The 24,834-nt window shown below is 34.2% G+C and overlaps 1 protein-coding gene across 2 annotated transcripts; it reads right to left on the bottom strand.

The window, feature by feature from the left end:
* Positions 1-609: 609 nt before the first annotated feature.
* Positions 610-18,157, bottom strand: LOC149801086 (uncharacterized). 2 transcript variants are annotated; one of them, XR_016420440.1, is made up of 3 exons: positions 18,111-18,157; positions 11,619-11,669; positions 2,189-2,319 (listed from the first exon to the last, which is right to left on the bottom strand). XR_016420440.1 is itself a non-coding variant. In XM_089954250.1 (2 exons), the coding sequence occupies exons 1-2, from the start codon at positions 9,521-9,523 to the stop codon at positions 1,633-1,635; spliced, it is 723 nt and encodes a 240-aa protein (XP_089810376.1). In that variant the 5' UTR covers positions 9,524-9,613; the 3' UTR covers positions 610-1,632. The 2 variants fall into 2 exon arrangements, 1 of the variants encoding a protein (XP_089810376.1); XM_089954250.1 differs by lacking the exons at positions 11,619-11,669; positions 18,111-18,157 and adding an exon at positions 9,488-9,613 and having other exon boundaries at positions 610-2,319.
* Positions 18,158-24,834: the final 6,677 nt, after the last annotated feature.

The following is a 24,834-nucleotide window of genomic DNA, read 5'->3' as shown; positions in this document are numbered from 1 at the left end:
ATTTAATTATACCAACACTGCTAACATATTAAAAGGCAAAATAACCCAATTGAAAAGTCTTGGAAATGTGAAACGGTCCAAATATTTGCACGATCTGTAGGAAGCGTAAACAGTTGTCATGTAAGCTATCTGTCATTCAGCCCAGTATGTTGTCAAAGGTAGATGATTTAAGATGTCAACTTTAACTGAGCCTCTATGTTTTACGATAATGAAGTGTCCGATGCGAAAAGGTGTTGCGTGTACATTAGAAAATGACGGAGAAAAAACACACAGTATTAAAAGCTAGGTGGCCAAGTGGTCTAAAGCGCTCTCCGTTACGGATCACTGCCATGTCACCTCTGTCTGTGTGGGTTCGAGTCTTGGATTCGGCCAATATTGGTATGTGAGAAAGCTTGCCAGTAGCTTCTCGTGGGTCGGTGGTTCTTTCCGGGCTTTTCCCGGGTTCTTCCTCCACCATTAATACTGGCCGCCATGTATAGCCTTTCGTGTGCTGAAAAATGGCGTTAAACCCCACAACAACAACAACATTATAGGCTAGAAAAAAAATGTCAAAACCGATCCAATTCCTGAAAATTTTATTTTGAATATGTGTATCAAACTTGAGCCATATCTTAAGTTATGGGCAGTGTCAGTTAAGACCGAAATGTGAGGTTTAATATTTTTCCTTTCTTGTTTCTACTTACAAACGTTTCAGTCATTTATAAATTAAATAACCATATAACAAACTATAATATGAATTCCAAATGTAACATCATCGGTTTATTTGGAAAGTATATGAGTGAAGCAGGCCGCCACCCCCAGTACTTTATGCAGCATGATAGCTTCAATGGCCCTGCCTTTTTCATCTGACAGCGACTGGCATGCCCATTTAAAAAAAAATTAACTAAACTTTGGAGTCTATTATTTTTCTATGCAAAAGTAAACTTTGGATCTACTATTTTCCTAGATTCAAGTAACCTATGGATTTAATTTTTTTCTTATATTCAAGTAACCTTTGGAGTCAATTAATGCCCTAGATAGAAGCAACGTTTAAGACAACTTGAACAGCATATATGTTAGAAGAGATGGTTTCACCTATTGCAGTCACAAATGATTTTCTCACGTTAAGTTTTCCAATCCTATTACATTGATTTATTATGCACATGCCCACACGTACTTTTTACACAATAAACATATTGTGCAATTGGTTATTAATATACATCTACGCATTTTAAAACAAGGATACAAAGAATTGTTTTACAAAGACACGCGTTTCTTTCTGGGCAAGATTAGGTCTAAATGACTTTGAATCCTTTGAAGAACCAGCGTTCTGTTCTTCCAGTTGTAACAGAAATCATACAAGAGACACAAATCAAAGCATCTTGTCAATTTTGCACAATCCTTAATTTCCAGAGTTTTATTTCGAGATTGTTGTTAGGGACAACGGATCACTATATATCATGTCGTTACGTAAATTCTTTTCACGCGTACAAGGCTTTTAAGCGGCTAAGCCTTCATATTGCTTTTTCAGTATTCTCTGCTGACATTGTCACCATAAGAAGGGCACGTGAACAAAGAAAAGAGGTAGAGTGAATTTCCAGAGCGCATTTTGTACATTATGGCAATGATATTTGCAGGATACGGCTTAAAAGGTCAATTCAGATCGAATATACTGAAAAGACCGGATGGGGGTCTGATTCTTTGTAAATGGCAGTTGCAGCCACCTTTAATTTTGATAAAATTCCAGCCTTCCTCTCCGTTTTTGACAACGTGAGCGTATGTCCATATGTATATCGTTGTACATGAGGAGTTGTATTCTTCTGTTTTAATTCCAGTGCATGGAGAACCTTCATGCTCGCAATAACTTTCGTAAAAGTACTGATCCACCGTGGTTCCACCAATGCTAATATGTGAAGAAATGTTAACTCTATCACCCCAGATATCTTCTGATTTGGTTAAATGAACCCAGTCTGACACCGTGGTGCAGGCCTTAAATGAGATTCCGGGATGTCTGTACTCCCCCCTGCTATGCTTTCTAGTCTCACCGGATGATTTCCTCCTTCTTTTGTTGTGACGCTTCCTGCGTTTTGGTTGAAGTTTCACTGATACCGGATTTTCACTTTTTGACGAGTTCATGAAAAAGGTTATCCATTTCTCTTCAAGGGATGTGTCACTATAATGTGGTACCATTCTGCTATTTTGGAAATGTTCCGAATGTTTACAGGGTTGAAGCATATCAAGAGAGTGTCTTTGATTACTGCTTTCCGCACAAACAAGAGTTGAAGGGATGCAGTTCATCAATAACGCCAAGTACGCAAGCTGAGCCCATGAAGGAAAAACCTAGAAGAAAAGGCAATAAATGATAAATTTAGTATTCGAGAAAGAAATCAATAAACGAGGATTGATTTCAAGTTTGCATTTGTACTTATCCGCCCCCCCCCCCACAAGACCCCCTTCCACCCAGTAAAAATATAAAAATAAATGAAGAAAAAAACTTGAAAGAAGAATTAAAATTAAAACAAAGAAGAAAAATCAAAATATAGACTAATATTTAAAAGAATATATCACTCTAGTACAAAACGTAATAGGGGCCCCGAGTGGCCGAGTGGTCTAAAGCGCTCTCCGTTACGGATCACTGCCATCTCACCTCTGTCTGCGTGGGTTCGAGTCTCGGATTCGGCTAATGTGGGTATGTGAGAAAGCCTGCCAGTAGCTTCTCGTGGGTCAGTGGTTCTTTCCGGGGTTTTCCTGGGTTCTTCCTCCACCATTAATACTGGCCGCCATGTATAGCCAATCGCGTGCTGAAAAATGGCGTTAAACCCTACAACAACAACAACAACAACAAAACGTAATGTTAGGGTTGTTGAATATCAATAATTGTTCACCATTGCTGAAATATGGGATTCTTTTAATATCAAATATCCATTTAGTAATTTAACAGCGATTTCTTCAAGGAATCGTGGAGCTAAATATAGCATCGCTGCATAATTGCACCAAACAACGAGTTATGCAACAGTAAGTAATATATTTTAGAAAGCCAGGGGATGAAACCCATGCGATATGGTACTACTGTAAACGACCATTTACATCCGCTAAATTTGTACGCACAATACGAAAGCAGATCAAAGAAAAGCCACAAACAACATTCGAATATAAAATGCAAGTACATCCGCAATTGTATTCGTTATACGTCTGTCGTTATGTCTGTTTCAAAGACTAATCGAGAAACGTTATATATTGCTATCAGGTACAGAACTAATAAATAAGTCTTACTGAAAAATGGCGCGCACAGTGTTTCATTGTCACAAGAATTGGATTTTTTTCAGAGGTTGAATCACACCAACGGATTGATTTATTTTAAACCCATTTAAAGACACGCCATATTTGTGGGGATAAACAGCTTGGTCAGTAGAAAATTAGTTTTTGATGTCTGTTTTACACTGATGCTGTTTGAAAGTTCGGAGTCAGTGGGTGAGTGGGGTGTTGGTGTTTTGTGTACAACCATCAAATCTAGGACATACAGAGAAAACAGCAGTTATTAAGACACAAAATAAAACAATAGGTACCAAGCTGTAACAATAGGTACCAAGCTGTAACAATAGGTACCAAGCTGTAACAATAGGTACCAAGCTGTAACAATAGGATGTATGTTTGATTTATGGAATTTATTCCGTACAGATACAGAAACTGGGTTCCGTAGATCAATTTAGAGAACGCGAAGGAGACTGTAAGTCGTCGGGACTAATAAAAGTGTGTATGTGTGAGTGTGTATGCGTAAGTCAGAATAAGCCCACATAACACATAATAAACAAACGAAAGAACATTTATAAAAAGTAAGTTTACAAAATAACGAAGATTTATTGTAGGAGGTATTTGGATATGTTTACTTGATTTAATTTCGCAGGATTGGCCATCGTTTATGCGGGGTTTGGATGGGCGGTTCAAACATAGAGCGATATTAATTTTTTTAGTCCTATCTTTCTTGCTGAACATTTGATTCCCTTTCTCGTCTTCTTTGATAACGACGAAATCACAATAGATTTTCAAACTATTTAACTGACGTAACACTAACCTAACACGACGCAAAGAGCATTTTAGTAAAAAAGAAGAAAACAAATCGCCTAACTTCCAGGACAAACTAGCATAGCAAACATTAAATTGTTTTGTTCGGTAATATTTAGAGACCTCGTGAACTGCTAAAGAAAGTTATACCACAAAGCAAAGATACAGATTAAAGTCATTTTATGTTGGGGGAGTGGGTTGACCAGGATCAACTCTAAATATACTTGTATGAAATGATGTTCCCTCTTGGTAAACAGGGTTGGTTAATTAGATCTGGCTATCGCTATCTAGAGGATGACCTACCTAGATTATATTGCCCGGTATGAGTGGATAAACAGAACATCAACAAAGAACTGAGCATAACTGTTGATAAGAAATAATATGAGTCCCCTTAGACAAGAGAATAAAATTTACAGCCGTTCCGATAACTTTTAAAGGCAAAATTAACTGCCCACGAGTTATCCCGAGGAGATCAAATGCTGTCTTCACAATTCATATCATTTGCATCCAGCTTCAATAAAGATAACGGTGAGATGGTTCACAACGCAAAGTGGAAGAATTGCAAACAGCACTGTCGAGTACGTGAATTAAGAAAATGTTCCCAATCGAAGAAGGAAGTTCTTGTTACAGATACCACCTAGATAAAATGTAAATACTTTGATGTGAATATGATGACCTTAATCAGGCCCATATTTTGCATCAGTCATAGCTGTTGTAATAGGTACATGTCAAACACTCAACTATCCACTGATGCCAAAAATCCTGTATCAATCTTAACTATTGTAACGTAAGGGACACATATCAAACAGTCATCTATTCCCTGAGGCCCAAAACCAGTATCAGTCATTATATATATATATATATATATATATATATATATATATATATATATATATATATATATATATATATATATATAATAAACATCTACCATTTGTACAGTTTATTAGGAAAATACCTTATGACGGCTGTTTCTTAGGTACAGATATTCTGTATACAATGGTGTGTGTGTGTGTGTGTGATTACCGACCAAAATATCAACCTATGTCAGACTGAAATGTAACTGAGACGCATAGATCAAGCCAGCTTCTATATGCTGCACATGGTCAAAACATTTTAATTATTTTGGTCCCTACATTACAACTATACATTCATATATTGGGCGTGAAGAGACGAATTCAGCTGAGCAAATGAATAGGGCCACTGGGACTATCCGCAACCACAAGGAATTAGCATTGGCATTGATCTGGTAGTCCATCTCTACCCCCTGGAACTTAACCATTGATGAATGGTCATTTAGGAGTCAATAAGCCTTATCACAAGATTTCGAATCATTTTTATTGGCCACAAATTTAAAGCGATGTTTCTAAATATTGTAGATCTTGTCAAACTTGTTAAATGAGAGGAAAATCCAGTCAGAAGATACCTAAGCCTCCTCTGCAACCTATTCCTGCATTTGGCGAGCCATTTAGCAGAATAATGGTAGACTGTGTCAGTCTCTTACCTAAGACCAATACTTGTTGACCATAATGTGTGCTTTCCCACAATATTTCCACAGCAACTCCTTTGAGAAATTTTAAATCTAAAACCATAGTAAAAGCTTTGATAATTTTTGTACATATGTTGCCCTTCCCAGAGCTGTCTAGTCTGATAAAGTGTGAAATCTCGTGGTTTGAATTTTCCAACAGCTTGTGCATGAATTAGGCATCCAACAGTTTAAATCTTCTGCCTATTACCCTGAAACTCAAGTGGCTTTGGAAAGATTTCATCAAACTTTGCAGAATATTATTTGGTCCTAAAGCATTGATACAGGAAAAGATTGTGATGTGAGGTTTCATTTGCTGTTGTTTGCTGTTAGATAATCAATTCACGAAATCATTAAGTTTTATTCCTTTAGAACCTGGTTTTGGGCATGCTGACCGCGGATAATTGAAGTTATCAAAAATGAAAATTCCTTTCAATAACAAAATTCCAGGATCTATCTTCTTGACTATGTCTCTGATATTAAATATAAGTTGTCAAAGATTTGTGTAGTAGCAAGAACTAATCGTCACTCTACTCAGTCAGGCATGAAATTACAGCATGACAAAATTGCTCGTTTTCAACCTTGTAATAGAGTTATGGCTTTCTTCAGGCTAAATCGTGTGGTCCTTTTATAAACAAAAAGAAAGCAAATGAGTAACAATGTATCATCAACACTCCTGGGTATAAGGACACAGAAATAACTTCTGTGATATAACTGTATTAAAGAACAATTTGGTAGAGACAACACATGTAATCATTCAATCAGTTAAGTGGTACCTGTCCCACACAGTGAGAATGTAAATGAGTGAATGCAAATCTCACAGTAGCGATTTTGGAAGTCAGAAATATTAAAACATCTGGGACAAAAACGTTCACAGTCAACTGAAACAGCTATGATGTGAACATGAGTACTTGTTTCCTAATGTTCCAACACAAACAAATAAATATCTACCACGACGATAAAAGCCTGAAAACTGCACATGTGATAAATCATCCTTACTCGATGAAACATTAAAAATTGGCAGTGAAAATATGTCACTAAGTTTGACCTTTTGAAAAATAAAATTCCAATCTGGCAAGTTCCACTCACGGAAAGAGCAGAAGGAATTTTGGCATTTGCAACTCCAGATGGACTTTATCAGTATAAGATGATGCCTTTTGGTATGAACAATTTTTTCTGTCAAAATTTCAGCGTTTAATGAACATGAATATATTTGGTCTAATTAAATGTGATGCATTCGTCGACGACGTCATTATCTAAGATATTACATGCTAAGATCAATTTTTTTAAAACCATTTACAAATTCTTTGATCGACTGTTTGGCAATTTTCTTAGGTACAAATGAGTGTTGCCGTGAGTATGTTACATTTATGGACATACTGTGGTAAAAGGCCAAGTTAAAGCCATATAATTTGCGGTTACGGTTATCTTTTAATTCCCAGTGCATATCAGTAGAGAGCGGATAATGCGACCTCTGGGTATGGCTGGATAGTATCAAATATTGTGCTCAATAGTTTCCATAACTGTTGAACATCTGGTAAATTTGCTGAATACGAAACCCAGGTTTCGTTATTCTGACAGGTGTTTGGAGGTTTTTGATAAATTAAAGGCCACACTTTAGAGTGCATAAGTTCTTTGACCTCAAACTTCAGTTAAATAGTTAAAATGTGTGTTGTTGCAAGTGAAGAATGGGTTGGTTGAGTATTGACCCGTGAAGACAAAAATGGTTTGGATCATCCAATGTGCTGTTTTTCTATATAAAAAAGAACTAAACAGGCACCAGAGAAATTATTATTTTTTAGTCTACAAGGAATGTTTGAGTTAGATATGGCTTTGCAACACTTTGAAGTGTATATTTCTTCAGTCCCTTCTCCTATTATTTTATTCAGTGATCCCAATCACTTTATTTTCATTCACAAAATGAATAACAAAAATCAGAGATTGCTGTGGTGGACTTTGGTGTTGCAGGAATGCAGCATTGTCATTATGCACATCAATCGAAAAGATAAGAGATTGAAAGTGCACTGTCACGAGTATACAAATACTATGCTGCTTTATTTTGTGCATATTGTGTATCATGCATAAGATACCTTCGTATGCAATTTAAATATGTATAGCATTATGTGTATGTCTGACTAATATGTAAAAAAGAGCTATTGTATAAATGTATTATTTACGAGGGAAGCTGTTATGTATATTTGTGTTGTGTGCTTGACCTTTGTCCGTAATAAAGGGTGGATGTTTGGTCTACTTTATTCTCATGTCTTTAGTCATGTTTGTAAGTTATAAATAAGCTAGTTACTGATAGTTGAGTTCAAAAGCTAACCGTGTTTATGAACTTACACTGTTCTGTAAACGAACTTGGGATACACATCCTGGTCATTTTAGTGTGTCTTAGGTTTTTAAATAGGTTGTAGTAAAACAATTATTCAATCCTTTCTTAAGATCAGTCTGTCTTTGAAATTATTTGTTTTTGGAACTACAAAGTGTTTAGTGGCATTTTGGATTAGAACGCTATTTTGGGACTATTGTGAATTCATTGCAATACATTCCGGATCATATCATTGTGATACTTCAAGAATGTTGGTACACCAACTCTTTGAAGACTGTTTAGGGTCATTTGGGATATAGATTTATCACTTTGTCTTTTAGTGAAATAATTTTTTAATTTTAATTTTTCCTTTTTTCTGTTACATTGTTTAATGCAAAATTAATAATAGTGTTTATTTGCTATATAGGCCACTGGCCCATGCTACATATCCATACATCATGCGGTACAAGAAGATGTTGTTACAATGCATAGCAAAAGAACATCGTATGAATAAGAAGTAATATACATGAAAGTAATAATAATTGCTTTTCTCGGATACAGGTGACATACAAGTATATACTGAACAATAACCAAACAACCGGATTTAAGGGTAACCCTAAAACTTGTGTGGATCAAGATTTGTGATATTGATCTAAAGTGATTATATATATATATATATATATATATATATATATATATATATATATATATATATATATATATATATGGAGTGTGGGTCACTTCACAACTTTAAAATCAATTGACTGGAATTTTGAATATAAATATGTATTATCATTACGATGTCAAGATTTGTGTCACATTCTTTACAAGTGATTTTTATTTTTTTTAAATATAAAATAATGTTTTTTTAATTATTTTATTATTTACAAGAAACTGACTAATGTTTCCCTTTTTCACATATACATCCTGTTTGATATTTTCTATCGCACATTATATCTATAATATATCGCATTCCATTAATCTAAATTAGCATTATAATTCTTTTGAAGTTTCCGGAGCTTTTTTGTTAATGCATCCCTTATTACTGTTACAAGACTCGTATCGTGAAAACTGAAAAAGAATGGATTTAAAATGTTGAAGTTATACAAATCTTAGTATGTGTATGTTTTATTGTAAAAACTACATCGTGGCCGATTATGTTTGGGAAACGTGTGCTAGAACTCAAATATTAGCTGCCCATATACGATAACTAATGATTAACACATAGCCAGAGATTCAATTGCTCCACAATAAATTAGATTTTTTATACGATAGTTCACTGACAGAATCAGAATCAACAAATGAATGTCAGCTCTTGGTCTTGACTTGAGTGCCATACTTCATTTTATTCTATAATTTGTTTTTGTTCTAACTCATACAAAGTGTATATAAATTTTATGTACAAATGTTTCTTTGCTTTGGGATATCAGGACGAACCTGTAAAGTATTAACATTTTGAAAAGGAAGAAGATTGCATTAGGATAGAAGATTGCTTTTCATTAAAATCTCCAAACCTGAAACCCGCAAAACACGTGAGACTACGAAAATATAAACAAAAACACGGAAATTGTAAAATAAAAAATAAAAAATGCAATGGTACAAATAGTTACCTGATTCTCTTCAATCAGGACTAATGTTCCGGCCATTGCTTTTGTTTCTTTGATAGTTGGCTCGAATATTGCTTAAGATTGTCGTTCGCTGTAAGTATTTCCTCAGTTGTCGACGGTGTCTTGTAACAATCGTGCCAGTCGAGCATCAATCAGATATACTGAGCGATATTCTAATATATATATACTACGTCGATCGATAGACAGCTGTAAAGGTTTAATAACATTTAATATATCATAGATTTTCCACCTATCACAGCAGCTTCATAAAAAGTGACAAGTTCAAATTTGAGAATATAATATTGCAGCAGACATCACTGATCTGGGAATGCACTCATGACGGTTGAATATGAAGTGTCAACATAACATCAAACTATCGTTAGCCTCTGGCAATTACACACCTTGGAAATGACATTACCAGAAATGCTGGCGAAATTGTATACAGCCAATCAAATGCAGGTTCCCTATAAGCACTCTGCAATGCAATAATATCCTCTTTATATCTGTATTTAAGTCTCCTAAAAATGTGCTTGATGGCCAGTATAATAACTGTAGCTATGATATCACCTTTTCCATAGAAAATATCATTTAAAGATACAAAAGGAAAAGACAGATTAACGTAAAGTTTGAAATGTACGAGCACAATATATATGTAATTTGTATTTCATAGGATAACTATTTTGCTAAACTTTAAACGAAACTTTGTTTTCAATTAATATTTACTAATTACCTAATGATTCTGTTTGTTATTAAAGTAATTTGTGTTTAAGATTTGAAACAACACCAGTATACTTTATACCCAGTTATTACTTATTAAAGACTAATTTCAAACTGTACATTTTTGTGGACACAATAGTTTTTATACACATCTCATTAACTTGTTACGATGCATGTTGCTTTAGGCGGCAAGTTCTCCAACTTTAATAAATCCGTCCAACAAAACATAATTGGCATGTAACGTGAAATCTATAGAAAAGATGATACGAGGAGGACACATTTGCATAATTCATCAAATAATTATCTTGTCATCCACTTTACGATAATCTGATGCTTGGACTTTACGTCACTGAATACGAGGCTAAATTGCAATAAAACTTAAACCTGAAACTTATACTGGAACCTAAGAATGTGTCAGTTATATTAAGTTTTCATGTTTAGATACGAAATATAAATGAACAGTGATTTGTCTCTAAGATTATCAGCCAGAACCATCGGTGTTTTGAACTGAGGCTATGATAAAATTGTTGTTTTTTTCCAGATGGCATTGTCGTCATCTTTATCTACAGATAATGCTGCTTTTTCAACAAAAGCTACAGTACAGATTCCTCATGTTTACAACAGTTCCCCGCAGTCAGCATAGACTGCATTTTTGTAGTCACAAACACCAAGTCAATGAGTCCACTTATACAGAATATAAAAGAGACCTGTATTTTATTCCACTTCAAACGTCTCGAATCCTTAATATGTGGGTGACTGGAGCTCTTAAATGCTAGTCAAGACATCCAACATGCAGTAAGCTGGTATAGTAGCAGCCTATGACACACATTTTTAAATAATTTGTATCCTAAAGTAATTTGGTTGCAATTTATTTACTGCCATCTCTCAAAATAAGTTGTTTCGAAAACCTCGGTGCATTCTAAGATTACTTTTTGTACAGTAATAAAACTATGGACCCTGTCGCAACCTTTTCTATGGTTCACTAGTTATGCTTGCAACGTTGAAGATTTCCCCTACGTAATATTCCCTAACTGACAACGATTCTGGTTCTATATTACACACCTTAACTGTCATAAGAATTTTTCCCGTGATAACATGACCTAATTGGAAAAATATTTTTGCTCTTTTTTTCTTGAGAAGGATATACATATTAAAGCTTTTTCTTTTAGCAATTCATAATTCAAAAAGCTGAGAAGGATGAACATTAAATTACATTAATTCTATCAGACCTCAAGCAATGTTATACACGTTCATACAATCGCTTATAACCTGAGAGCTAATAAGTTAGAGCTATATAGCGGTCGGAACCAATTAAGCGTGGACAATTACTGAATGAATAAACGAATGGTAATATTATGAATGAATGAATTTGAATTCTGCGTTGCAAAATAAAGGCAAGTATCACAGCAGCGCTTACCTGTTTTGATTCTCTCCCCGTTTACAAGTTGGTATCCTCCTGCCTGTGTCCCTGAAAGCAGTTTCATGCGTATATTTAATATATCATGTCCGTTAATAGAGTGGGATTTCAACAGATTCTAAGTTATAACATGAGGCCAGTCTTGAATGTATGTACATGTGACCATCGTCAAAATGTTTATTATTGTTATTATTATTGTTGTTGTTGTTGTTGTTGTTGTTGTTGTTCGAAACGAAAGGACACTTTATTTTCCCGGTTCCTTATGAGGCTTCGTCCAAACATTCTTGAATAAATGCAGTATCTTCTAATCAAAGTAACCCAACGTAATATAAATACTAAAAATGAAATCTTTCCAGTTTCGAACATGATGTCATTTTCGAGTCGATGAGGTTAGAAGCTTAGTGATGTCATCTTTTTGTACATCATATATGTAGGACTCGGTGTCAAAATGGCAGATGAACCAGTTTTCGAGAAGGCGTGATTGTAAACTGTTAATGTACAATTAGGAAAAAATTTAAAGGTATAAAGGCTGATTGATATTTGTAGGAGTACCTTCATTTACTATGACAGATTTTCTCCTTTTTTGAATGTTTCACTTTGTCAAATCTATATGGCGATAGCATATATTACAATATGTTTTTGTATTAAGTTTGTATAGGCACACCATTAGTGTCGTAACCTTTATGTATGTTTCTGTACTTTTCAGCTAAGGCAAATAAACTTTAACACCAGTGAAAATTTTAAAGGTTTGTTAATATGATTCGCATTTCTGGTCTGGCAGATTACAGTTCAACACATGTCCTTAATAATAGATTCATGTTGTATGCGTTTGATTTTAATGATTGTATTCGTTTAAATTGATTCACAGTATATATCCGTTACGTAGCGCATTTATATCATAAATTATAGAACATTATTATCATGCCAAGAAAGGACTACAACGCTCATATTTATCGTGTATGTGTTGTGACTGTATGGTCTCAACGTGCATATCGCCTGATAAGTGTCGTTGTGATCGATCCAGTAAGCATATATATATATATATATATATATATATATATATATATATATATATATGATATCTATGATTTTTTTTATCATCAATTTATATATCCCATTAAATACTTTTTCTCATCTTAATCAGTTTAAACGAGTACAATTTCAACTTTAAATTGGAGAACTTTGATATAGGTGCGCCTAAACGTTTAACCTTGAAAACCCAAACAACACGATAAAGTTTGCCCTAATGATGACAATTTATGTCAAAATATTGTGGAATGTTTCCTTCATCATGTCATGATAATAATGATCTGTCTCCTTATGAGTGATGAATGAATCAGTATCATTTAAGAGTAACTCCATCTGAAAATCGTATTATTATTCAACCTTGTTGACCGCTCCAGTAGTCTAAGGGGTGAAAGCGTCCGCCTAGGATGCGGGAGGTCGCGGGTTTGAACCCACATTATTCTAACACACTTTCGAAATCGAAATTCTTCATAAATAGAACCTTAAGCTGGTATTGCTTTTTTTCTCTCAAAAAATTGACAAAATAATCTTCTTTGTGCATGATGTGCATGGTATTGATACAATGTAACACCAGCTTTTGTACTCATTAACTTTTTTTAAGGTATTTCATGTATTTTTAAGTCATTTAGCCATTGCTTACATATATATTTCTGTCCGTGACGTCTAATGCTCGCGTTGACAGCATTGTTGATAAACCTTTTATTCCTGCATAGTGATTTTTTTGTATTGCATAAAAATAATCAGCATATCAACGTTTTCTTTACTTTCAACACTTGGAGTTATCGTTCTCCTAATATTTTTGTCATTCACAATCTCATAGACAGAATTGATCTCCAGATGTGTTGATGTCTTTGGTTTTTACAGGTGCATATCAAAACGGTGATTATGTTTATTTAAGCTGTACTTTATAGAAACATATATGTTTATTGCATAGAACGAACATGTGTTACCCATATGTCCACATTTATGCAAGTCTTAAAATTGTTCACCAAATTCAAGTAACTCCATGTAGGGGCGTACCTAAAGTGTTTGGCACCCGGGACGTATCCTTTCCTTGGCACCCCCAAAATTAATTTTAAAACGTAAACACACAGAAAATATATTATGTTTGCAAGTACATTTTTAAACAGTACAGTGCTGTCATAAACAAACTGAAAATAACTTTTTCTTTGACGAATTTTTCATTTGGTTTGAAAACATGTACTGGTATTTAAACTTTCCTCGTACCACCTTAGTACGCCACTAACTCCGTGAAAGAACTGTTTTATTTTATCTAATTCATTTCAGCTTGTCTTTTCTTGTGCACTAGTTATATCACATGCAACCACTGTTTAGTTTTTTAATTTCAGCAGCTTTGTTTAACTCACTGCATTTCCAACACTGAAATTTCTGCATTTCGCACAATGGATCTTGAGTGATAGGGATCAGATATGCTATCTTCTTGAATGATATATTTAATATACCAAAATTTCTCAAAATATTTGTCACGAGCTCACAATTTGAGTTTATTTTGTACTTATAGCCTGATTCTTGCGATTCCTACCACGTAAAATCAATTTACTTTATATTCTTTTTTTACATTTTATCTCATGCAAATGACTTCTGCTCCAGCTTTTTGTTTATTCGCACAAAGTTTAGAAAAATCCTGATGTCATTTCCTTATAATAATTTAGTTTATAATGTATAGGTCTAGTTCTGTCACATTTTAGAAAGTAACGTTAGTGACAGAATAAAATTTAAAGCGTCTAATTAAACACATTAAATCAGAACGACTGGTAACTAAAAGTAGCAGCTTAATTGAGCGTCTGTGAAGACTGATAGAGTTACTTCTTTAACATGACGTCATTGATACCACTCTTTGTTATATATATATATATATATATATATATATATATATATATATATATATATATATATATATATATATATATATATAATTTCAATGAGTCTAAGTGACCGTGCCCTTTCACTTGTCACTTGTCTGATCAATATAAAACGAAAAGCTATCGTTCGAACTGGAACTTCTCTTTGGAGCATTCGCAGCTTCTACTAAACCCTATTAGTGGTACTAAGTATGAACAATTTTACTGACAAGAGGGCAATTGGTATAAGTTGTGAGGAGATCGCTAGCCGTTTTCTGAAAAGCTCAGCAAATTACGAATATTGATCGCAGTATTTAATGTACGCATGCGCGTTGAGAACTAAAATGGTAAATAGCCAACAGAAGGACTATAGTGATGAAGCCTTTTTACAAGACTTCTTTCGTTGACTACTGTATTATTGTACACATTAATTATAAGGATTGATGATTTATTTTTATAAGTTCGGTGAAGAATGAACAAATAGAAACGGTGACCATCACATATTCCTACAGAGTGTACAGCTTGTATATTTATAGCGGGTTGATTAAACAAGCCGCGAATGTTTTAAGTTGCTTCTAAAGAATTAGAATACTAAATAATTAGAATACTGGCTTTATATCAATCCATACAACAAACCATAACAATTTTCTAGCAGTGACCCAAAGTGAGATTGAGTTTATTAGATCTGGTCAGCAAAAAGAATAAGAGGAAAGATCGCAAATTTAATGTTATAATGATCAACTAATAATTCAATTGATAAAAGCAACGAAATAACCCATACAATAATATTTGAATCAGTTTTTCAGCCTGTAAAGCATGGTAATATTCGTTTCATCTATAAATCTGATATCACTTTTCAGATTGAAAAAAAATTAAAAATAACATGCAGTAGAAAAGGCGAGAAATGCGGGCATTCAACTACTCATTCATAATTTGGCTAATTGATTAAAGTGTAATGTTATGCATTAATAATTCATTAATTAAAACAACTGATACAAGTATACTGCCCTTATAATAAACAATGTTTGGCATTCTCTTGTATACGTGTGTTATTTCTATTGAGTGTGTGTGAGAATAATGGTACAAAAAAGACTGTAAAAATCGATTGAAACGAAGCGGACCAATAGCATCATAAAATATTATGTACAGCCTTGATCACTTATATGATACCATATTGAATGTGTTTTAGTAAATAATCGAATTACAAACAGGAAACAAATATTTGCGCATTTTACAAAGACATTTGATATTATGTGGAGATTCGGATTTTGGTCTGATGTATAATCTATCCAGACATCTATATCAAAACATCAAATTTAATGCTGAAGCTGCATTATTTTAAGCGAAGAAAGAAAACTGATATAAAAGTATGACATTATTCTGTGTTTCTAATTGACAATAACGACAAATATTTCTCATAAATGTACACCGGAGGCAGGAGAGTAAAAGAGGGCGGGGGATTCGGGGTGGGTGGGGGGGTGGGGGGGGTGCGTCACCATCCAGACTGGGTTGATGAGATAACGTGAAAATAGGTTACATTGATTTTATATTCGTTATTCCATAACGCATTCCTAATAACCAAGCGGAAAGATAAGCTTTACCTTCTGTAAATCAAATGATATAATCCCATTTATGTGTAAATCAAATGACACAATCCCATTTATGTGTAAATTAAATGACACAACACCCATTTTTATGACTCACTTTCAAAACATAATTTAATATTGTGACTTACAATGTAAATAATATGGTTCTCAAAATACTAAGATATTCATTTTTTTAATGTGTCAACACGTATGCATGTAGCTGTTATGTTCTTATATATAAAAAATGGGGCCCCGAGTGGCCGAGTGGTCTAAAGCGCTCTCCGTTACTGATCACTGCCATCTCACCTCTGTCTGCGTAGGTTCGAGTCTCGGATTCAGCCAATGTGGGTATGTCAGAAAGCTTGCCAGTAGCTTCTCGTGGGTCGGTGGTTCTTTCCGGGGTTTTCCCGGGTTCTTCCTCCACCATTAATACTGGCCGCCATGTATAGCCTATCGTGTGCTGAAAAATGGCGTTAAACCCTACAACAACAACAATATATAAAAAATACAAAAGGAATTCATTATGTATCCGATACATTTTATATGACAATCATTAAATGTTATACATTACAGTAACTGATAAATTATGTATATGAAAATTATACGAATGGAATACATTACATGTGATTGATACATAAGAACAGTGGCGTAGCTATCTCTCTTTGTCTCGACAATGCAGGGGTGGTGAGATAAAACAATCCCGCGAATCGAGTGTTTTTAGAGAGAAGCAGAATTCCAATTGTGTGCGGGTTAGCATTTCTGAATTTTCGGTGGGGAGCTCAGAACTTTAATTTTTGCCACTACATTTAATCCATGTAAATGATAGATTTATACATGAAAATCGTACGAAAATAAAACTTGTAAAGCACATTATGAGGTCAGTTTTCTTGTGTCTTCTTTTCCCATTATATCCTATCAATATAGCGCACATATCCATGGTCTGAAATTGCATGGACGCCACATTCCAGATCAGTATGTCGCCATCTGTACACATCTCATTTTGTCTTAAATCCGCATGACGCGCGTAAGGTAGGACAGCTTCCTATTATATAGGTGTAGATTAGGCTGTGCTGTTTATTGTGGTTCTTATCGAACAAATTAAAGAAAACTATTTTTTTATTTTTTGATAAAAAAAAATACAAGTAATAAAGGGCAAGAATTTAAACTCATTTTGAGACCAGAAAAGCACTATCTATCACAATGTCAAACATTAAAGGCAAAATTGTTTTCCAACATTGAAGAGAAACTGTCAGCAAATAAGCTCATGACTTACAAACTTCATCAAGCAGTTTTGCCTGTTTCGACTGTAATGAAACTATTTTTTTAAATTATACGTCTAAAAGAAAAGAAAAAAAAACAAAATCTCGTTCGATATTTTCATGCATCCATTATATTTTGCCAGGTGCAATGAAATTAAATAGATTGTTAAATATAAATTTCACACTTGAAAACTTTGGTTGGTCACCTTTTCCAGTAATAAATCTTCAGATGCATAAAGCAAAGAAATTTTGAGGGTACGTTCAAACAAGATTTGGAAGATGATATGATAGTTCTTAATAATTGAATGACCTACGCTTTAAGTAACAGTATGGAAATTTAGAAAGTTACACTTGGCCCTACCTCCCCCCTCCCCACTCCATTCCACCATCCTCCAAACATTTTTCAAAATAATCGCGAATGTTTGAACCAGATGCCATAGACATTAGGTTGAAAAGAGCCAGGGAGAGGGGGAACTATATATGAGAATGAAAGTCAATGCTCACTATGCAGAAATGAAATTATTGACGATGAATTCCATTATTTAGTCAAATTTCATCCTTTTCATTAAAGTACGAAAAGTGTTAACTCAAAAAGATATATTTCAGACAAACTATTATTTAGTCAAATTTCATCCTTTTCATTAAAGTACGAAAAGTGTTAATTCAAAAAGATATATTTCAGACAAACTATTTTGAAATTAAAGTAAATAGTATATTCCGCTATGAGTCCATTTTAAACTTTTGAAGTCAGGGACCTACCTTCCGGACCCCTCAGCAACTGACTCCGACATTGTCAACTGCAAAAGAAGGGACTGAATTTACGAGTCCATTTTGGCCTGGATATTGGAGATGCATAGCTTTCCATTAATTGATAATCATATAATGACAAATGACTTGTTTTAAATTATGATTTTTTTTGCATAGAAAGGTATTACACACGAATATGATAGTAGTATATATAATATGCTGGACGAAAGAATTTTTTTAAAAAATAAAATAAAAAAATAAAGCATTACTGCACCATTTAGACAGAATTGCAATCCTTTTTATTATATGCTCATTTTTCTTATTCTACATAAGGCTTAATAACTTTTGCCCTCTAGGGATTTTACACGTTAAGAAATGTGAAAATGTTAGAAAGCAGTACTTCTGGTGTAGGCGTAGGAGTATGGTATGTGGCTTCAGAATTATAGGTTACTGCATTTGTATAGGAAAATATGAACAAATTTTTCGGATGGAATACTGCACGGCCTTGGGAGTGCAAAATATCCACCCGACAAAACGAGTTCATACTTTCACATACAAATGCAGTAACCTTTTTATTATCTGCTCATTTGTCTTATTATACCTAAGGCATAATTATATAAACAAAATACACTACAAGAAACAAAGTAGCTGAATGTATGCCGTATTCCAAACTAAATACACAAGCGCGGATTATTAATTACACAATAACAACATTATTAATGGGCACATAACTCTGCCCAGATAAATTTGAACTTAGTCGCGCGCTAGACATAACATAAATAAGAAACAATTTTTTTTAAAAAAAATTGAGAACTTTGATTACGGTAGACTTAAACGGTTACCGAATTATCGACACTTATCTCGACAAAATATCTCAAAGCAGCATATTGTATTTGTTCATAACGTCTTTGCTAAGTTCGATTAAGAAATATATATGTGTACTGTACTTTGTCATTTAGTGAACAAATTACTTTCATTTTATTTTAAGCGTTAACATTGATGTCTACGGAAAATGAATGGAGGACTGTGTCCATAATATGCAATAGTGTTTCTAAGTATGATATTCAATTAGTAAACATAACTTTCTGATAACCAATTTATAACCAGTTAATAAGACATTAATTTTTCCACATAATGTCGTGACAAAGCTATGGTAACTTTTTAAAACTAGCCTGAAGACTGGAACAACAGGAAACATGCAGTTCTGAATGTCACCCCCAATCGATCAAAGAAATCATAAATAATTAATTGGGATTTTGTAAAGAAAGTGACTGACTTTGAATCAAATCGATTGATTCAAACAATATGTGTGTTGAGACAATATATATATTTCAATACGTTTTTCATTATACAGAAGGAATGTGAGATGATTAATTTACGAATATGAATTATTAATATGCTGATCAATGGAATAATTTCTGCAAGGACTGCACGCACACTCACACCTACCCAGACAGTGTACATATTCTTGAACTGACTATGTATGTATGTATGTATGTATGTATGTATGTATGTATGTGTTTTTCATCACTACTGCCCAAAAGTCTTGTAAAGAGTTGCAGGATTCGCTGGGCACAAATTTTAATCAAAGGGAGAGAATTCTTTACATCATGTCGGCATTGTTTTGTCTGTAATCATTTCTCTTGCAAAGGTATTAAAAGATCAACAAAAAATTAGAAACTCACGTTCTATCAGCAAAAATTAATATTTGGATTACCGATGCTACAATGTTATGGGTTAATGGTAAGGATTACAAGATGTATTTATATACGCCTGGTATGTGTCCGTTAGAATGACAAATGCAAAGCCCATATTACCGAACTTTATCTATGACTGAGTGATAGAGACTTTAAACGACTTGTCCATGGTGTAAGAGGAGATTTATACATGTCTACTGATTTGTGAACAACTCGATGCCCAACTGTTTAAAACTTTCAAACACATTCAAAACAAGTATTAAAAAATATCATCTAAGTCAAAATTTCGTCAGTTGTAATTTCAGTATGATAAACCCATTAAATAACTTAGAGTCTCCCCATTTGTCCTCGAATCATTACTGATGTAATTAATAATTTCCTCTTCCTTATTACTAAACAAAGGCTACCTTTCTTCAATTTGTATGGTTCTGAGGCGCAGACCCCCCCCACACACACAAATCACGAATCGATCTTTTTCACGCTTACACCTGACTAGGCCGAGTAGTCTAAGTTGCCCACCTTTAAAAATTATCGAAAGCACACCTCGGTCCAAGTGGGTTCAAGTCGCCACTCAACCAGTGTATGCCAGTGGTTTTTCCTGTGGTTTCCCTTCCTCCAATAACCTATCATGTGCTGAAAATTGTATGTATGTATGTATGTATGTATGTATGTATGTATGTATGTATGTTCACTTATTTATTGATGCAAGCATGTATAATGTTATCCGAAACAACAGCGCAACCTTGGCTATGATATACATACATATATACATACATACATATATATATATATATCAGTTTGTAGAGTATCAGGCTAGCAATGCAATGGTCACGGGTTTGATACCCGCCCAGGCCTTAAATGATCGGCTGCTGTGTGTCCTTGGTATTTCCTTGGCACCAGATAGTCAATAATGTGTTAGATGGGATGCTAATATCCACCAAAATCAACAAATCACTGCGTTAAACTGGTGCCAGGCGGTGGCTTTACGACTTTTACTTCTTACTCCTCGGGATGCCAGCAAGGAAGACTACTATTACATAAGAAAGATGAGTATTCCGTTTCTCAGCCACAAGTTAGCTTTGGGCTGGTGTTCGTTCACGTTTACAAGTACAAATATAACAAATTTTATTTTTTATTTTCCAGGCGGCTGATTCATCATACATATAAAACAGCATAATATAATGAGGAAAGAGAACAAAAACAAGCAATTAGTAACATAAACTAACATATGTATGTATCAAACACTTTTTCATCTTGTGAAAGCATACTACAAACAGTAGCTGCGCTCGTCAAGGTATTTGAATTATCATCAAATATAGAATTCACAAATCTATAAATGATGTGTTTATAAAGCCGTATTTTATATCAATGCCTTGATCTAGGAAACTTATAAACGACACATTCTACAAGACAATTAATCTGGTTCCCTTCTTCGTATGCTCCCTTCGTTGTACTTCGCTATACGAATTCGTATAGCGGAGTGCAAACTCAGATAGAATAATAAGCAAGGAACCAGACTAAAACAGAACGCTCTTCTAAAAATCGAAAAATCGTGAAAAGTTTCATTCGTTAATTTTTGATATATATTAATCTAATCTATTACTCTAATAATACATACATACATCCATATATACATACATACATACAGACAGATATACAGACAGACATACAGGCAGACAGACGAACTTAATAATAAATATATAACTGCAATACAAATATTGATATCCGTGAATAGTCTTGACAACAAGAAACAAATATTCATTACTGATAGTTAATAGTGAAAACAGAATTTTTAGATTTATACATAAACCCTTGACAGATCAATACATAGCAATATATCACCCTACCTATGAAACTAACTATCACTGGAAACAACGCTGTGTTGGTCTTCGAATTTGGATGACAATAATCTCGGAAAATAAATTTACTTCGTCTATTATAAATAATATCAGCTATAAATATAAATATCTATAACACTGCAAAATTAATCTCAATCATAAACAAAGACGCTCATTACCTACATTACGTATGCCATTAGAGCATATATATATATATATATATATATATATATATATATATATATATATATATATATATATATATATATATATATATATATATATATATATATATTTCTTCCTACTAGTTTTATATATTATAGCGATTCTACAAAGGAGTAAAAGGAAATTAGATAAATGTCAAATAAATTGTGATAAGAGCTTTGTGTATTCTTTCCATGAAATTTACAACATCAATACAGCATACTGAGAGGCCATTATGCATACAAATGCGTTTCTTGTATGCGACCAAAGTTCGAAACTATTAATTTAGGTAGGTGAATGTATTTTGACGAACAAGTAGGTGCTTACTTATGAGAATGGGATCGATAGTTAATACATAGGTAAATAAGAAGTTGTTTTACCTTTAAGTTTCGATGACTGAGTCAAAATCAACCTTACCGTAAAGCTATACTCTTCAAATAAATTTAGAACTGCAGAGTTCAAAATGCCATCCAGTTAGACATTAACAACATTTCATACTCGTAAACTGAAACCAATCGATTTTCAAATTTATCTCATCAAAACGTAGAGTTTAAACGTTCCTGGTAAACATTTGCTTTGAACATTCGCTTTCTAGCACACGCACTAGAACATTATCTGCTGTGCAACTCCTGTGAATCTGTACTCAAGCTATTCATTCACATCGTAAGTTCAACTCTTTCAAATCAGAAGAATCATTTCTATCATTTCGTGATTGAATTCATAAATGCTTGAATTCTAGTCTGTAAAAATGTACTGTTGGGGTCGTAGGCTATCCTGCCCTTTCCGGCATTGTTCTTTTTAACCAATTCTTCCAACAATCGCTGTCGGGCCGGCCTTGGGAATGCAATTTCCAAATGTTTATTTGCATGATTGATTCCACGTACGTAAGTATGGCTTAATTTTGCAAGAGTTTCCATGGATACTTGTTTTCTTCTCATAAGTCTGGGGTCTAATTTGTACCTATGTTGTGGCCGGATATAGTTCTTGAGTATCCGCCCCTTGTAGAGAACACAACCTTTAGAGTCAATTTCCTCAATCCCATTTAACTGCGTCGGATCCACGGCTTCCATAGTTGCTACTGTGTGTGGCCTAAGTTGGGGCTCTGATAAACCCTCTAAGGGTATTTTTTTCACAGATGAATCAAAATGGATTATCTCTTCATTTTTTAATGAAAGCGCTTTGGATGATGTGTCGAGATGCGCCTTTTCTTCCTTCATTTCAGATGCCGTTGATAAATTCATTTCTTGTGGAATTGCTTTAAATTCGATCTGTCCATTTATTTCGACAGAAACGGATTTTTTCTCTCGTAGGTTGATTTCTGACCTGAACCTGGACTCATGACTTGCAAAATCTTTGTTTGCAATACCGTTACTAGCATTTTCTTCCTTTAAGTCGGTTTCACGGGGAAAACTAAGTTTTGATTTCTTAGTTACGAAACGTGGCTTTTCTACCTGGTTCGAATCCTCCCCAACGGTTTCTGGTAAGGGAGGTAGATTCGAAGATAATTTCCTTTCTCTGGGTTGAGGAGACTTCAAGTTACCCTTCTCCTCGAGATTTAATTGGAAAACCTCACTGTCCACCGGTTGTCTATCTTGTAGATCAATTTTGCATGTGGTTACACCAGAATCTCCAATGATGCTTAATTGACTTTGTTCTATTTTTAGATTTTTAAGTTCGGTGCACTCATCAGTTTTCTGTTTTTCACATATCACACGGTGTTGTCCCCTCCTGGAGTCTTCTAATCGGACCAGTTCCGAATCCGTTTTCACCCTTTGCAGTCCAGTTGAAAACTGAGCGGACGTTTGCGATACGGAACATACAGATTTACCGTCTGAGGACGTTCGTTGTGACGTTACTGACTTACTTCGCCTCAGCCTTTGTCCCGTACTTTCTGTTAGTAGAGCGTCTCTGTAAACTGCATTAAATGTGTCATCATTTATGCTGTACACCCAGGGTTGCTTCATTCTCCGGATATTAGCAAAAAAGTTCTGGTACAGCGTTTCATGTTGTCCATTTTCGATAACAAAATACGGCCGGGGGCAGGATCCAGAAGTTTTCACAAAGTTTCGAAAGTGGTCCATCATATCGTTTTTCTCCCTCTTACTGTTTTCCCGAACTTCTTCCAGCTGGTCCGTGAGTTGACGAATTCGTGTTTGGAGAGCCTTTTCCTCGTGTCTATTCTTCGTGTACGCCAGCATCTCGCTCTCTGTAAACCTTTTACTCATGGTTACAAATTTAATTGTACAGACTTTTTATTATATTTTTAAAGTATATCTACTTTTTAATTCCAGAACGACGTATCACTGGTATGTACTCTTCGATGGATTTGAGTCAAAATGAAATTATTTCCACTTCATTCTCTTAACGAACTTGATTTAAGAAATCACATAATCATTCGAATGATTCGTTACATTGCGTTTAAATTCAACTACTCAGCATTATGAAATATATATAGTGGATACAACACTCAGATTCATACACTGTCTGAGCGATGTCAGATGTGAAGCAGCATCTAAACTTTTCCAGAATGTTAATTCTTAATTTTAATAGTGATTATGTCTATTATAAATGTGTCAATGCTAGTCAACCTCTACAAATCTCCTCTGAATTAAACGAAGTCACGTTCTGACACCTACTTTAAATCCATCCAATATAAATTGCTACATAAATCTTCCGTGGAGAATCTTCATTAAATTTTCATAAGAATCCAAGATAAGAAAAGTGACAATCCAACAGTCACCGCAAATATGCATCTTCGTCGATAATTCTTCTATATTACATGAAAATAGCAATATCGTCTGCTACCTTGTTTCCGAAAGTAATACAAGTTCAGTCACTTTACGGAATTAGATACACAGGAATTCGTGACTTATCATCCAATACTCAACAGATAAAAAATTATCAAAGTCAAATATGAGACTTTAAAGGTGATGACCTATACGCTTGTGTCGTCTGATGAAAAAAGGCCTTTCTTTAAAACGTTTCCCATTATCCTTC

This window comes from Sinohyriopsis cumingii, chromosome 4 (assembly GCF_028554795.1).
Source record: "Sinohyriopsis cumingii isolate HCF-2022 chromosome 4, ASM2855479v2, whole genome shotgun sequence".
Lineage (NCBI taxonomy): Eukaryota > Metazoa > Mollusca > Bivalvia > Unionida > Unionidae > Sinohyriopsis > Sinohyriopsis cumingii.
Note: the sequence above shows the minus strand (reverse complement) of the source record. Positions and strands in the feature narration are given on the sequence as shown.

Bases quoted from the DNA above. Each gene is read 5' to 3' on its own strand.
- LOC149801086 (XM_089954250.1), bottom strand. From the start codon at position 9,523: ATGGCCGGAACATTAGTCCTGATTGAAGAGAATCAG. The intron at 2,320-9,487 runs GTAACTATTTGT...CTTTTCTTCTAG, and splicing joins TCCTGATTGAAGAGAATCAG to GTTTTTCCTTCATGGGCTCA.